At 43.0% G+C, this 15,990-nt stretch overlaps 1 protein-coding gene across 1 annotated transcript in view; it reads right to left on the bottom strand.

Moving 5' to 3' along the window:
• OBSCN (obscurin, cytoskeletal calmodulin and titin-interacting RhoGEF) overlaps positions 1-15,990 on the bottom strand; it is a 145,448-nt gene that overhangs the window by 114,751 nt on the left and 14,707 nt on the right. Inside the window, 3 exon segments of the mRNA XM_087816905.1 lie at positions 617-892; positions 3,384-3,659; positions 11,011-11,019. Of these exon segments, the coding sequence (XP_087673031.1) occupies positions 617-892; positions 3,384-3,659; positions 11,011-11,019 (561 nt within the window).

Below are 15,990 nucleotides of genomic sequence, written 5' to 3'. Positions count from 1 at the left end.
CTGGTCTTGGTTTACTGTTTGCACAGACCTTGCAAGAATACATGGATTGAGATTTTGCAACAAGTGAGCATACAATACCTTCTACATCCACATGCAAGACAAAGTGTCCTAAATAACTAGTGTGCTAAGCCACTGTTCAGTCTCTAGAAAGAGCCAAGGAGGGTTGGGTGGCAGGATCCTATCCTGGTTTAAGGAAATTCAAACATGTGTCCCTAGAGTGAATCACACTTGTGGCTGGGTGTGGGCATCTGGGAGCCCCCAGGACGTGGAGAGGAGGAACTTCACCTAACAGGTAAGAGATGTCTGTTCTACCTCAGACTCCAAGTGAAAGGCAGAGCCACACTCCCAGACGCCAAGGAGCACCCAGAACGCCCTGGGCAGGTGCTGGGAACGTGGACTGAACACAACCTGAGCACCACTCGGGGGGCACAGGAGCACCTCTCCCTTCTGCTCACACTGCCCATCCAGCCTCCTCTGGCCCAACCTCGGGTATGAAATGGGAGGTGGAGGACAGGAGGCTAAAGGAGATGAGGTCCAGTGGAAAGATCACCAGAGTGTGTTCTGCTGTAATCACTCCCTACACACAAGGCTCAGTTAGTGTCACCAAAGAACTGACCTGTGACATCCAGGCTGAAGGTGACCTTCTGGCCCCCGGCCTCGCAGCTGTACTCCCCGCCATCCGCCTTGCCCGCCTGCTGCAGCACCAGGCGCCGGGTGCAGCCCGTGGCCTCCACACACACTTTCGAGCTCCCACTCAGCTTCTTGCCGTCCTTGTACCACGTCACCTGTGTCTGGGCCTGGGCCACCTCGCAGCTCAGCGTGGCACTGGCCCCTGCCACGGCCTGCACCTCACTGCGTGCCTGTTGCTCCTTGGCAAACACCACCTTGGGCTCTGGGGACAGGGAGGAACACACAGGGTCAGAGACTTCATCTACGTCAGGAGGACAGCACTGTGGAAAGGACTCAACAGGGAATTGGGAGGACTGGAAACTTCTCCAGGCTCTGCACCCACTCGGTGGCCTACAGAAGCCCCGGTGCCCTCTCAGCACAAGGAACACATTCATCTGCACACTGACCACTGCCCACATGGCTGTCCAAGGTGGGCACACTGTGAAGGACTTCTCCAGAGCACACACCCTCTAGCAGAGGGACTTCAGGCCAGCACGAGTCCACACCACCCTCCCAGATGGCCAAATCTTTCCTGCATTGCCCACGGAGCCTTCTCACCCAGCCCAGGACAGTTACAGGCTCCACCTCCCCCTGCCCTCCTTGTGTCACCTGCTGCCCACCTAGGGGAGTGAGCTGAAGCTTCTGTGTCTGTCTCTTCCCTGGTTTTGATGACTCACAAAGTGAAGGACCTTTCCTATGTTTTGGGTCATGACTGTTTGCTCTTCTGTAGTGTCACCGCTCATGTGGCTTTTGTAATATTTCTCATCACTCTTACCAAGTCTAATCATTTACCTCTTGGGTAAATTACATCATCTGTGAGTTCCACCTAAGTCTTTCACACTTTTATATCTTTTACTTTATTTCCTGCTGATAAAAGTGGTGACTGTCAGCTTTCTTGCCTGGTTCCTTACCTCACAGGCAAACCTTTCAAGTTTCACTTTGTGTGATTAACCGGGTTTTTCTTCAGTATCATTGATCAAATTAAGGAAGAAACATTTTATTCATAATTGGAGATGAGTTTTACGGCATGAATAGATCCTAACTCTAGCAAATATTTCTTCTAGCAAATATTTCTTCTAGATTTGTGATGTTAAATTTTATACAACCTTGACTCTGAATTTATGAGGTAATCATGTCATGTTTTTCTTTCATATGCTTATGTCATTCATTATATTTGCTCATGTTTCTAGTTTTCAGACAACTTGGTGCCCTGGACAGTGACTTTCATTATACTGTGTCATCCTCTGAATACACTGCTGAATTGATTTTGAAAAAATTTAGGTTCAGCTTTAGGCCTTGACATCCACGAGAGATTCGCCTGTAATTTTAACTCTCCCTATCAGATGTTGGTGATAGAGGTGAGGCTACTGCCATGAGATAAGCCAGAGACTGTATCTCCTTTACTCTCTCTCCAAGAATCTTCATAAACATGCAATACTTTCTTTATAGAATATTTCATATAATTTTCCAGTGGAGACACTAGGGTTCCATCTTTATCTACGAGAAGATTTATTTTATGGTTCATTTTATTTAAAAGGCTATAGAACTATTTCAGTTGTGAGAATCTTATTTCACTTTTCATGTACTTTTTATGGATTTGGTCAGTGTGTGAGACCTTTCATATTTAGTACTATAAAATAATTGGTCAAATTCTCCTAACCTAAAACATGTACAGTGGATTTTGGGGTATCTATACACACTCACAAACTACCGTATACAGATACAATACCCAACTCCTCTGTAGAGGCACCTAGAAGTCAATCTGAGGTTAACCACTCTTAACAAAATGGAAGTATAGTTAGTTCATAGACACCTCTGTGAATGTACCAGAGACGGACAAATACACAAGAGTCATCAGGGAATACTACAAAATAAATACTGATTTAACAGTCACGGGCCATCAAGGCAGTAACTGGTCTGCAACAAAGCGTGCATGTGGGAGAAGCCCCTTCTTCCTCTCCATGGTGAAAGCTATGCATCAGACCCCAAGGAGATGCTGTCACAGGGGACACAAGAAAACCAACGTGTACTTTAGAGAGAAAATTCCAGACCTCAGAGCTGCAGGTCCCTGACACACACCTGCCAATCCTCTGGTCTTGGCTTACTGTTTGCACAGACCTTGCAAGAATACATGGATCGAGATTTTGCAACAAGTGAGCATACAGTACCTTCTACATCCACATGCAAGACAGACTGTCCTAAATAACTACAATTTGCTAAGCCACTGTTCAGTCTCCAGACAGATCCAAGTGGGGTTGGGTGGCAGGAGCTTCCCCTTATTCTGGTTTAAGGAAATTCAAACATGTGTCCCTAGAGTGAATCGCACTTGTGGCTGGGTGTGGGCATCTGGGAGCCCCCAGGACGTGGAGAGGAGGAACTTCACCTAACAGGTAAGAGATGTCTGTTCTACCTCAGACTCCAAGTGAAAGGCAGAGCCACACTCCCAGACGCCAAGGAGCACCCAGAACGCCCTGGGCAGGTGCTGGGAACGTGGACTGAACACAACCTGAGCACCACTCGGGGGGCACAGGAGCACCTCTCCCTTCTGCTCACACTGCCCATCCAGCCTCCTCTGGCCCAACCTCGGGTATGAAATGGGAGGTGGAGGACAGGAGGCCAAAGGAGACGAGGTCCAGTGGAAAGACCACCAGGGTGTGTTCTGCTGTAATCACTCCCTACACACAAGGCTCAGTTAGTGTCACCAAAGAACTGACCTGTGACATCCAGGCTGAAGGTGACCTTCTGGCCCCCGGCCTCGCAGCTGTACTCCCCGCCATCCGCCTTGCCCGCCTGCTGCAGCACCAGGCGCCGGGTGCAGCCCGTGGCCTCCACACGCACTTTCGAGCTCCCACTCAGCTTCTTGCCGTCCTTGTACCACGTCACCTGTGTCTGGGCCTGGGCCACCTCGCAGCTCAGCGTGGCACTGGCCCCTGCCACGGCCTGCACCTCACTGCGTGCCTGTTGCTCCTTGGCAAACACCACCTTGGGCTCTGGGGACAGGGAGGGACACACAGGGTCAGAGACACAAAGCTCATACCAGGCTATGTCACAGTCACCAAAGCTTCAGAGTTCAGTAAATTTTTCCTTGAACCTATGTGCCTGATTATCTATTAGTGTCTGGAGGGTGTTAGAGTTGTGTTTACAGAGATATGTCTCCTGTAATGGCACTTCAACTGTGTATTTGCAGAGTTTCCTGACGAAGAGAAATCTCTAAGACTTGGAAGAAGTCAGCTGAGGCTATTCTGGCACCTGTCACTGCCAGTTCATCCTTTCCCACGTGGCAATCTGCTCTTGTGGGCAGGGGCAGTTGCTCACTCTTGTATCACCAGAGTCTTCCACATGGCATATCATCCACATACTAATCTACACTTTTCTAGGTATAACTCACATGTAAAGTGTGCTAATTTATTTGCACAGCTTAATGAAGTTTTGGTATATCTATCCCCATGTACCCAAATATACCAACAAATAGATATGGCCCGTTTTCTTCCACTCAACATCATGGCTGTGAGCTCTATCATGTTGCTACATGGAGCAATACTCTGTTCTCTGGTATTGATGTACAGGGTTCTGTTGTATGACACAATGCTTTAGTTTTCCTTTTTTTCTTCTGGTTCATCTGAGTTCTTTCCAACTTGGGAATACGATGAGTAAGGCTGCTATGAATACTCGTGTATATATCTTTGGGGTCACATGGGTAGGGACATAGGTAGGCCTACATTTGGGCTTTAGCAGATATTCCTAAAGAGTTTCCAGAATAGTTGTACCAATTTACACTCCCAGTATAAGTTTTCAAGAGTTCTGATTCTCCACATCCTTACCAACACTGGATATCATCAATAGTTTTTTAAATAGGCTTATTGTTTTTTTTGAGAGAGCGGAAGGGAGAGGGAGAGAGGGAAAAAAAAACCATCAATGCTAAAGCACAACATCAGTCGGCTGCCTCCTGCACACCCCCTACCAGGGATCAAGCCTTCAACCCAGGCATGTGCCCTTGACCTGATTAAACCAGTAACCTTTTGGTGCATGGGACAATGCCCAACCAACTAAGCCACACGATAAAGGGCAGATACCAACAAATTTTAAGTTGTAATAGTTCCATTAAACTCGAGTGAATACATATAGGATCTCAGAGGGTTCATGCTGTAGATTCATTCATTCCTTCATTCACCTACTTGGGACAACATGAAATGTAAAAACATCTGCATCATAAGGGTACCAGAAGGAGACAAGAAGAGAGCAAGGGTCCAACCAGCCAGGAGTGGCTCAGCGGTTGAGCATCAACCTAGGATCCAGGAGATTGCAGTTCAATTCCCAGTCAGGGCACATGCCTGGGTTGCAGGCTTGATCCCCAGTCGAGGGCATGCAGGAGGCAGCCGATCAATGATGACTCTCTCATCATTCATGTTTCTATCTCTCTCTCCCTCTCCCTTCCTCGCTCTGAAATCAATAAAGATATATTTAAAAAAAAAAAAAAAGAAGAAGAAGAGAGCAAGGGATCAAGAACCTATTTGGCCATAGCCGGTATGGCTCAATTGGTTGGAGCATCTTCCCACACTACAGAAGGTGATGGGTTCAATTCTTGGTTAGGGCACATACCCAGGTTGTGGGTTCAATCCCCAGTCAGGGAGCATGCAGGAGGCAACTAATTGATGTTTCTCTCTCATATCAATGTTTCTCTCTCTCTCCCCCTCCCCTCTCTAAAAATCAATTTAAAAATAAAATTTAAAAAACTGCTTGAAGAAATAATGTATGAAGACTTCCTTAAACTGGTGAAGAAAAAAGACACACAAGTACAGGAAGCAGAGAGTCCCAAACAAGATGAACCCAAAGAGGCCCACACCAAGAAACATCATAATTAAAATGACAAAGGTTAAAGACAAAGAGAGAATCTTAAAAGCAGTGACAGCGTTACCTACAAGGGAACTCCTCCCATAAGACTGTCAGAAGATTTCTCAACAGAAACATTTCAGGCCAGAAGGAAATGGTATGAAATATTCAAAGTGATGAGAAGCAAGGACCTACAACAAAGATGAGTCTACCCAGCAAGGCTCTCATTCAAATTTGAAGATTAACTAAAGAGTTTCCAAGACAAGAAAAAGCTAAAGGAGTTCATTAACTCCAAACCAGTATTACAAGAAATGTTAAAGGGCCTTCTTTAAGAACAGGAAGAAATAAAAGAGAGGAACATAATTATAAGGAATAAAATGGTAATAAGTACATACCTACCAATAATCACTTTAAATGTAAAGGGCTTAAACGCCAATCATAAGACATAGGGTAAGATTCAAGAGAAGGAAAGACTTCCACACCCTTTTTACGAGGCCAGCATTATCCTAACTCCAAAACCAGATAGAGACTACAAAGGAAGAAAATAACAGGATAATATACCTGGTGAACAAGAATGCTAAAATCCTCAACAAAATATTAGCAATTCAGATCCAGCAATACATTAAAAGATCATACACCATGACCAAGTGGGATTTATTCCGGAGATGCAAGGATGGTTCAATATTCACAAATCAATAAATGTGAGACACCACATAAACAAAATGAAGGATAAAAATCACATGATTATATGAATAGATGCAGAAAAAGCATTCAACAAAATCCAACACCCATTTTTGATAAAAACTCTCAGCAAAGTGGGAAAAGAGGGATCATATCTCAACATAATAAAGGCCATCTATGACAAACCTACAGCCAACATCATGCTCAATGGGCAAAAACTAAAAGCATTTCCCTTAAGATCAGGCACAAAACAGGGATGTTTGCTTTCAAGACTCTTATTCAACATAGTACTGGGTGTCCTAGCCACAGTGATCAGAAAAGAAGAAGAAATAAAAGGCATCCAAATTGGAAAGGAGGAAGTAAAACTGTAATTATTTGCAGATGACATGATATTATACATAGAAAACCCTAAAGACTCCACCAAAAACTGCTAGATTTAATAAATAAATTCGGCAAAGTAGCAGGATACAAAATTAACATCCGAAAATCAATGGCATTTTTATTCACCAATAATGAACTCTCAGAACAAGAAACTAAAAAACAATCCCATTTAACATTGCAACAACAGTAACAAAAATATCTGGGAATAAACTTAACCAAGGAGGTAAAAGACTTATACTCAGAAAACTATAGGATATTGAAAAAGGAAATACAGGAAGATACAAATAAGTGAAAGCATATATCATGTTCCCAGATTAGAAGAATTAACATCATTAAAATGCCCATACTACCCAAAGCAATCAAAAAAATACAACACAATCTGTATGGAAATGCTAAGGGCATATTTCACAGATCTAGAGCAAATATTCCAAAAATTTATATAGAACCAAAAAAGGTCCCAGTTGGCCTCAGCAATCTTGAGAAAGAAGAACAAAGTTGGAGGGCTCACAATACCAGATATTAAACTATACTACAAAGTTACTATAATCAAAACAGCATTTACTGGCACCAAAACAGGCATACAGACCAATGGAACAGAACAGAGAGCCCAGAAATTGACCCATGCCAATATGGGCAATTAATATTTGACAAAGGAGGCAAGAGCATACAATGGAGTAAGATAGTCTCTTCAATAAATAGTGTTGGGCCTTAGCCAGTTTGGCTCAGTGGTTAGAGCGTCGACCCGCAGACTGAAGGGTCTTGGGTTTGATTCCAGTCAAGGGTACATGCCTCAGTTGCAGGCTCCATCCATGGCCCCAGTTGGGATGAGTGCAGGAGGCAACCAGTCGATGTGTCTCTCTCACATGGATGTTTCTCTCTCTCTCCCCCTCCCTTTCTTCCTTCCACTCTTTCTAAAAATCAATGGAAAAAATATCCTCAGGTGAGGATTAACGATAATAATAATAATGGTAATAATAGAAATTGAAGCTGTAATAATTTTATAAATTCCCAACAAACAAAAGCCCAGGACAGCTTCACAGGTGAATTCTACAAAACATTTGAAGAATGTTATTATTACCTCTCTTTCTTAAACACATTCCCCAAAAATTGAAGAGGAATAAACTCTTTCAAACTCATTCTACAAGGTCAGCATTACCCTGATACCAAAACCAGACAAAGACACTATACAAAAAAGGAGAATTACAGGCCAATATCCCTGATGAACATAGGTACCAAAATTCTCAACAAAACACTAGCAAACTGAATTCAATGGTACATTAAGAGGATCCACCTCAGTCTTAATCAGTGGTGGAAGAACGGTCTCAGAACTGTTTGTCTCAATCGGCCATTTAAATTTAATAGTAAAAGACTGGTTAATGATTACAATGCATCGTAAAACCTACAGAAGGAAAGAGGAATGTTTGTGGACCATTTGGGCTTTTTGTGTGTGTGGCAGTTTTTAAGTTATTATTTTTTTAAATCAGTACTTTTTAATGAAAACAACTCGGCCAAAAATCTGTCACAGTATTTTGAGACCCATTAAAACAAAGTTTAATGAGAAAAAACAAACAAACAAATATTAAACAAATAAAAGCATCATACACCATGATCAAGTCAGATTTATACCAGGGATACAAAGGTAGTTCAACATCCACAAAACAATAAATGTGATTCATCACTTCATCAAAACCAAGGATAAAAATTACATGATTTTCTCAATGATGCAGAAAAAGCATTTGACAAAATTCAACATCCATTTATAATAAAAACTCTCAACACAGTGCATATAGAAGAAACTTACCTCAACTTGATAAAGGCCATATATGACAAACCCACAGCAAACATCAAACTCAATGATGAAAACCTGAAAACTTTTCCTCTAAGATCAGGAACAAGACATGGATGCCCACTCTCACCACTATAATTCAATATAGTATTGAAAGTCCTAGCCACAGCAATCACAGAAGATAAAGAAATAAAAGGCATCCAAAATGGAAAGGAAGAAGTAAAACTATCAGGATTTGCAGCTGACATGATACTATATATAGAAAACCCTAAATATTCCACCAAATAGTTAATTAATAAAAGAATTCAATAAAGTAGCAGAATATAAAATTCATATATAGATATCTGTCACATTCCTATACACTAAATACAAACAATCAGAAGGAAAAATTTAGCCAACAATCCCATTTACAAATGCATCAAAAAATAAATAAAATACCTAGGAATAAATACCAAGGAGGTAAAAAACCTCTGAAAACTGTAAGACACTGAAGAAAGAATTTGAAGACACAAATAAATAGAAAGATAAATCATGCTCATGGGTAGGAATAATTAATATTGTTAAAATGACCATACAGATTCAATGCAGTTCCTATCAAAATACCAATGACATTCTTCTCAGAACTAGAACAAATAATCCTAAAATTTATATGGAATCACAAAAGACTATGAATAGCCAACCATGAATGAGATGGAACAAAGTTGGAAGTATCACACTCCCTGGTTTCAAACTATACTACAAAGCTATAATAATCAAAACAATGTGTTATTGGCATGAAAACAGACATGTGGATCAATGGAACAGAAGAGAGAGATTACAAACAACCCTCACTTACATGGTCAATTAATCTCTGACAAAAGGGGCAAAAATATACAATGGAGTAACAACAGTCTCTTCAATAAATGGTGTTGGGAAAACTGGATGAATATATCCCCCCAAAAAATGAAACTGGACCACTCTCTTATACCATATAAAAAATAAACTCAAAATGGGTTAAAGCCTTAAATGTAAGGTGAAACCATAAAAATCCTAGAAGAAAACATAGATAGTAAACTATTTCACATCAGTCTGAGTAATATCTTTTTGGATACATCCTTGTGAGCAAGGGAAACAGAAGGAAAAATAAACAAATAGGACTTCTTCAAGCTAAAAATCTTCTGCACAACAAAGGAAATAATCAACAAAATGAAAAAACAATCTCTGAATGGGAGAATATATTTGCAAATAATATATCCAATAAGGGGTTGATACCCAAAATATATAAGAAACTCATACAATACATAACAAAAAAGATGAACAATCCAACTGAAAAATGGGCAGAGGACATGAAAAGACATTTCTCCAAAGAATACATACATATGGCCAAAAGATATATGAAAATATGCTCAACATCACTAATCATCAGGAAAATGCATATCAAAACCACAATGAGATATCAGCTTACACCAGGCAGAAGGGCTATTTATTACCAAAAAGTCAACAAATACGTGTTGGCAAGGATGTGGAGAAAAGGGAACCCTTGTGCACTGTTGGTAGGAATGCAGATTGGTGTAGCCACTATAGAAAATAGTATGGAGATTCCTCAAAAAACTAAAAATAGATATACCATATAACCCAACAATTCCACTTCTGGGTAATTTATCTGAAGAAAACAAAAACACTAATTTGAAAAGATACATGAAATCTATGTTCATTGCAGCATTATTTACAATTGCCAAGATATGGAAGCAACCTAAGTGCCCTTCAATATATATGAATGGGTAAAGAAGAAGTGGTAAATATATATATATATATATATATATACACAATGGAATATTATACAGCAATAAAAAAGAATGAAATCTTGCCACTTGTGACATGCACGGACCTAGAGGGTATTATGCTAAGTGAAATAAGTCTTGCATGTGGACTCTGAAAAAAAAAAATAGACTCATAGAAACAGGGACCAAAGGGATGTGTGGGGTGACGGAATGACTGAAAAAAGTGGGAATACAGTCAATAATATTGTGATGAGTTTGTATGGTGACAGATGATTACCAGAATTAGTGGGGTAATCACACTGTAAGGTATAGAAATGTCAAATCATTGTACTGTACACCTGAAATTAATATAACCAATATAATATTGTATGCCAACTATATTTAAATTTTAAAATAAGTAAATAATTCTTTTAAGTGGGAACAAGTCAACTGTGCATTACTTGATGAGAGAATAGACAAAATGTAGTCTAGCCATACAATGGAATAGTGTTATTTGTTCATATAAAGGAATGAAGCACTGGCAAATCCTACAGTGTAAGTGAACCTTGAAATCATTATGCTCAGTGGAAAAAGACACAAATAGCCACATATCACATGATTCCATTTAAATGAAATGTCTAGAGCAGGCCAATCTAGAGAGGCGGAAAATGAATTCGTGGTTGCCAGGGGCTGGGAGGGAGAAAATGGGTGACTGCTATTGAGTTCAGGGTTTCTTTTCTTTTTTTTTTTAAAGGACCTCTGACTTTTTTTTAAATTTATTTTTATTAATTTCAGAGAGAGGAAAGGAGAGGGAGAGAAACATCAATGATGAGAGACAGTCATTGATTGGGTACCTCCTGCACGCCGCCCCCCACCGGGAATGGAGCCTGAAACTTGGGCATATGCCCTGACCAAGAATTAAACCATGAACTTCTGGTTCACAGGTCGACGCTCAACCACTGAGCCACGCTGGCCTGGCCAGTGTTTCTTTTTATGGTCATTAAACGTTCAAGAATTAGACTTTGGTGTGGTGGCACAACCTTGTGAATATACAAAAAAAACACAGAATTATACACTGTAAAAGTTTTAATTTTATGCCATGTGAGTTACTTGATTAAAAAAAATAATGGATGTGATCTACCACATTAATAGTCTAAAGTAGAACCCACACGATCCACTGGTGGATGAAGATTAAAGGTACCCCCAACAAGGGTGTCGGAGCACTTGACTCCATGAGGCCAAGCTCCCCTCGGTGGGCCTGATGCTCTGCTGACTGCGAGAAACAGAGATGAATTCACTGCTTCACTGGCTGCTTTACATCACCCTTTATAAGTTTCCTTTTTTGTTTGTTTTCCTTAGTTGAAATGGAGCATGATGCTGAAATAATGAAATACCCAAATTTTCTAGTATCTCTCTGTTAACAAAGACCTCCCTAAGGCAAGTGGGTGGAGAAAAATCAATCCACAGTCATAAGTAAAATCATCTTTAGGACAAAAAAAGGGAGCACATGACAATCCTTGTCATGTTATACATCATATTCACTCACTAGAAACTAGCACTTTGGGCCTCCCTGTCACCAAGGACCCGACCTTCTAACTCCTGTTCCTCAGGCTGGAGGCACTGGCCCAAGTGTCCAAAGTGGGTGGCAGGCCTCCGGTGGAATGAGAGTGGGGTTTTTATTCTAACAGTAGCGCGTCAAGTAGTTTAATGTATATCAGAAGAAAACAGAATTAGCCTCTCTAACACAAAGCGCAAGGATGCCGCTGCTAAGGAGGGCCTACAAAGGAACCTTAAAATTTTTCAAGAACGGAATTGAAGCCCTGGCCAGGTAGCTGATCACTTGCTTAGAGCATCATCCTGATACGCCAAGGTTTGATCCCTGGTCAGGGCACTTACAAGCATCAACCAGGAACAAGATGGCGGCGCAGGTAAGCGCTGCACCCTCCGCCTCCCGCAACCACATCAAAATTACAACTAGAATACAGAACCACCGTCACTCAGAACCTCCTGAAATCTAGCTGAACAGAAGCCTCACAACCAGGGAACTGAAGGAGCAATGAGACCATTACGAGGGGCGGAGACACAGGTGGATGGGGCTGGGTCTCGGAGACGTAGCCGAGGGCCCACACCCGGTGCCGCAGGTTAAACCCGGGAGGGAATCTCAGCGACGGAGGTTTCCCGGAGGAGGGAGGGGTCCCAGCCCCACATCAGGCCCCCAGCACAGGGCTTCAGGGCCAGGAAGAGAAGTCCCCACAACTTAGGGCTGTGAAAACCAGCGGGGACTGTCGCTGAGGGATGCAGAGCTGCAGGGGCCCCAGGCTTTCCTCTTAAAGGGCCCGCGCACGGACTCAGACACGCTCCCTCTGAGCCCCAGCGCCGGGCAGCAGCTTGAAAGGAAACTGGGACACTTGGGGAGGAACTAACCTGCCTGGAATCAAGGCGAGAGCTAGAGGGGCAGCTTTCTCCCAGGCAGAAGAGCTGGCACAGGCCATTGCTCCTTTGGCAAGCCGTTTCCCACAGAGCCAGCAGGCAGGCGCCATATTTGAATCACCAGCACCTGACTCTCACCTTTGGCCCCGCCCTGGTGATTCCTGTAGACCCCACCCCTCCCTACTTGCAGGCTCATCCAGGCCATTTCCAGGGGCTTTTCTATGCAAGTGACTTCTCTAGCCTCATGCTTAGGACTTTCCTAAAATCTCTCAAACAAGCAGCAGCTGGCCTCAGACTTCTCAGTAAGTGGCCCCAAGCACAGCACAAGAGGCAGCCCATCGTAGTTCATAGCTTGGCCTCTCCTGGGCACCTCCAAGCCCAACACACGTAGCAGCCGCCTACAGACTGCTGTGTAGCTCATGCTGGGTGGCCCTGGGCAGGGCACAGGCAGAGCCTGACTTTGTACCTCCCAGGAGGCCCCAGAGACAGTGCACCTGGTGGTCAGCTTCAAACACACCACACCCTACCACATCCATGAGTGACACACTCAAGGGGCAGACTCGGTGAGCACCAAAGCCCCACTGAAGCAAAACCTGCTTCATAGGGGTATCTCCTACACAGTAGCACTCCAGCTGTAATCGAAGCTGGTCCTCACAGCGAATTGGCCTAGGGGTCAATTTCTCCCAGTGATGCCAACAGCAATCAAGGCTCAACTACAATAGGACAGGGCACACAGCCCACACGGGGGAACACCTAGAGTGCCCAGCTCAGGTGACTGGGGAGGTTGAGCCATTGAGCCCTACAGGACACCTACTACACAAGGCCACTCTATCAATTCCAGGAGACACAGCAGCTCTACCTAATACATAGAAACAAACACCCCAAGGAGCCAAAATGCAGACAAAGAAACATGACATAAATGAAAGAAGAGAAGAAATCCCCAGAAAAAGAACTAAAAGAAATGGAAGCAAGTAAACTACTAGATACAGAGTTCAGAATTATGGTTATAAGGATGCTCAAGGAACTTAATGAGAATTTCAAGGAAATTAGTGAGAACATCAACATCATATAAAAGAACCAGTCAGGCCCGGCCAGGCATGGCTCAGTGTTTGAGCATCAACCTAGGATCCAGGAGATCGAAGTTTGATTCCCGGTCAGAGCACATGCCCAGGTTGTGGGCTCAATCCCCAGTCAGGGGTGTGTAGGAAGCAGCTGATCAATGACAACTCTCTCATCATTGATGTTTCTATCTTTCTCTCTCCCTCTCCCTTCCTCTCTCTGAAATCAATAAAGATATATTTTTAAAAAAAATAAAATAAATGTCATAAGTTCATTCTTCTTTTAAAAAAATTAAAAACCAGTCAGAAATGAAGACTATACTAACTGAAATCAAGAATAATTTACAGGGAATCAAGAGTAGAGTAGAGGACACCGAGAATCAAATCAGTGATTTGGAATATGAGGAAGCAAAAAACACCCAATCAGAAGAGCAAAAAGAAAAATAATCCAAAAATATGAAGACAGTGTAAGGAGCCTCTGGGACATACCAACATTCAAATAGTGGGGGTACCAGAAGGAGAAGACAGGGGGCAAGAAATTGAAAACCTATTTGAAAAAATAATGACAGAAGCCTGGCCTGCTTGGCTTAGTGGTTGAGCGTCAAACCATGAACAAGGCCATCACGGTTCAGTTCCCAGCCATGCCTGGGGTTGCAGGCTCAATCCCCAGTAGGGGGTGTGCAGGAGGGAGCCAATCAACAACAGTCATCATTGATGTTTCTATCTCTCCCTTTCCCTTCATCTCTCTGAAATCAATAAAAATAAAATTTATTTAAAAATAAATAGATAAATAAATAATACCAGAAAACTTCCCCTACCTGGTGAAAGAAAAGACTTACAAGTCCAGGAAGCACAGGGAGACCCAAACAAGATGAACCCAAAGAGGCTCACACTGAGACACATCATAATTAAAATGCCAGAGGTTAAAGACAAAGAATCTTAAAAGCAGCAAGAGAAAAGCAATTAGTTACCTACAAGGGAGCACCATACGACTGTCAGCTGATTTCTCAACAGAAATTTTGCAGGCCAGAAGGGAGTGGCAAGAAATATTCAAAGTGATGAAAAGCAAGAACCTACAACCAAGATTACTCTACCAAGCAAAGCTATCATTTAGAATTCAAGGTTAGATAAAGAGCTCCCCAGACAAGAAAAAGCTAAAGGAGTTCATCACTACCAAACCAGTATTACATGAAATGTTTAAGGATCTTCTTTAAGAAGAAGCTAATGAACAAAATAAACATGAACAAAATAGACCCAGAGACACTGAAGCATGCAACAGACTGATGTATTTTGGCGGGGGGGGGGGGGGGAGGCAAGAAAAGATTAACCAAAGAACTTATATGCATATATGCAAAATCCATGGACATGGACGATAATAGGGTGAAAGCCTGGGGAGGGGGTAGAGCAGGATAGAGGGGGTCAATGAGGGGAAAAAGGGGGACATCTATAATACTTTCAACAATAAACATAAATTTTAAAAAATTCAATTTAAATAAAACACTATGCAAAGACCATCAATTTGGGGTGAAGCCCTGGCGGCATGTGGGGCTCCAGCCCCTCGCTTTGCAGTCCAAGGAAGCCTCTGGCCCAGGTGTAAAAACATCACCTCTCTGTGCGTAAACATGATAAAGTCGCGTGGGCACAGGTCTCTGTGCCCCAGTTTTGAGTAGTGTGTCCCAAAGAAAAATATGGTTTCAAAAGCTTGAACTTAGCAACCCAGCATGGTTCCTGCTCAACCTCCTGCCCAACCCTCACACAGCTAGCCACTGCCTTTCTGGACACCCTGACACACGCACAATCCCTGGAGTGCTGCCTGCCTGACACACTTGGGTTCATCCCCCAGGACCCAATATGAGGGCCCTGCTGCCTGGGCCTCTGCCTCACCAAGCAAGTTTGGCCCCCTTCCTTTGCCTACCTCCTCCCCAAAAGCCCAGTCTAGCAGTCAGAACTCAGTGTCTTGGAGGGAGGTGGCAGGAGTTGACCCATGCCATTGCAGAGCAGCAGGGAAGGGCTTATGGGGCAGTCCTTCAGCACAGCCTTAGAAGCCTCACTTCACAAATAAGAAAACTGAGGCACAGAGGATGACTATAAGAGGTCCCAGGGTGGCTAGAACAAATAATCACACACAGGAATTGATCCCCTCCAGGTCTGGTGGCCAGAAGTCCAAGATCAAGATGTCACAGGGCCATGCTCCATCTGGATGCTCCAGGTGAGGGTCCTTTCTTCCCCTTCCAGCTGCTAGTGCCCCAAGCGTCCCTGGACTTGTGGCCACATCACCTCATCTCTGCCTCTATTGTTAGATGGCCATCCCCCCACGTCTGTGTCTCAAATTTCCCCTTCCTTTCCATTTAAGGACCCCTGTCATTGGATTCAGGTCCCACCTAATCCAGGGTCATCTCATCTAGAGATCATCAAA

This window comes from Miniopterus natalensis, chromosome 4 (genome assembly GCF_054644295.1).
Source record: "Miniopterus natalensis isolate mMinNat1 chromosome 4, mMinNat1.hap1, whole genome shotgun sequence".
Lineage (NCBI taxonomy): Eukaryota > Metazoa > Chordata > Mammalia > Chiroptera > Miniopteridae > Miniopterus > Miniopterus natalensis.
The sequence above is the reverse complement of the archived record's forward strand: the minus strand, read 5'-3'. Positions and strand labels throughout refer to the sequence as shown.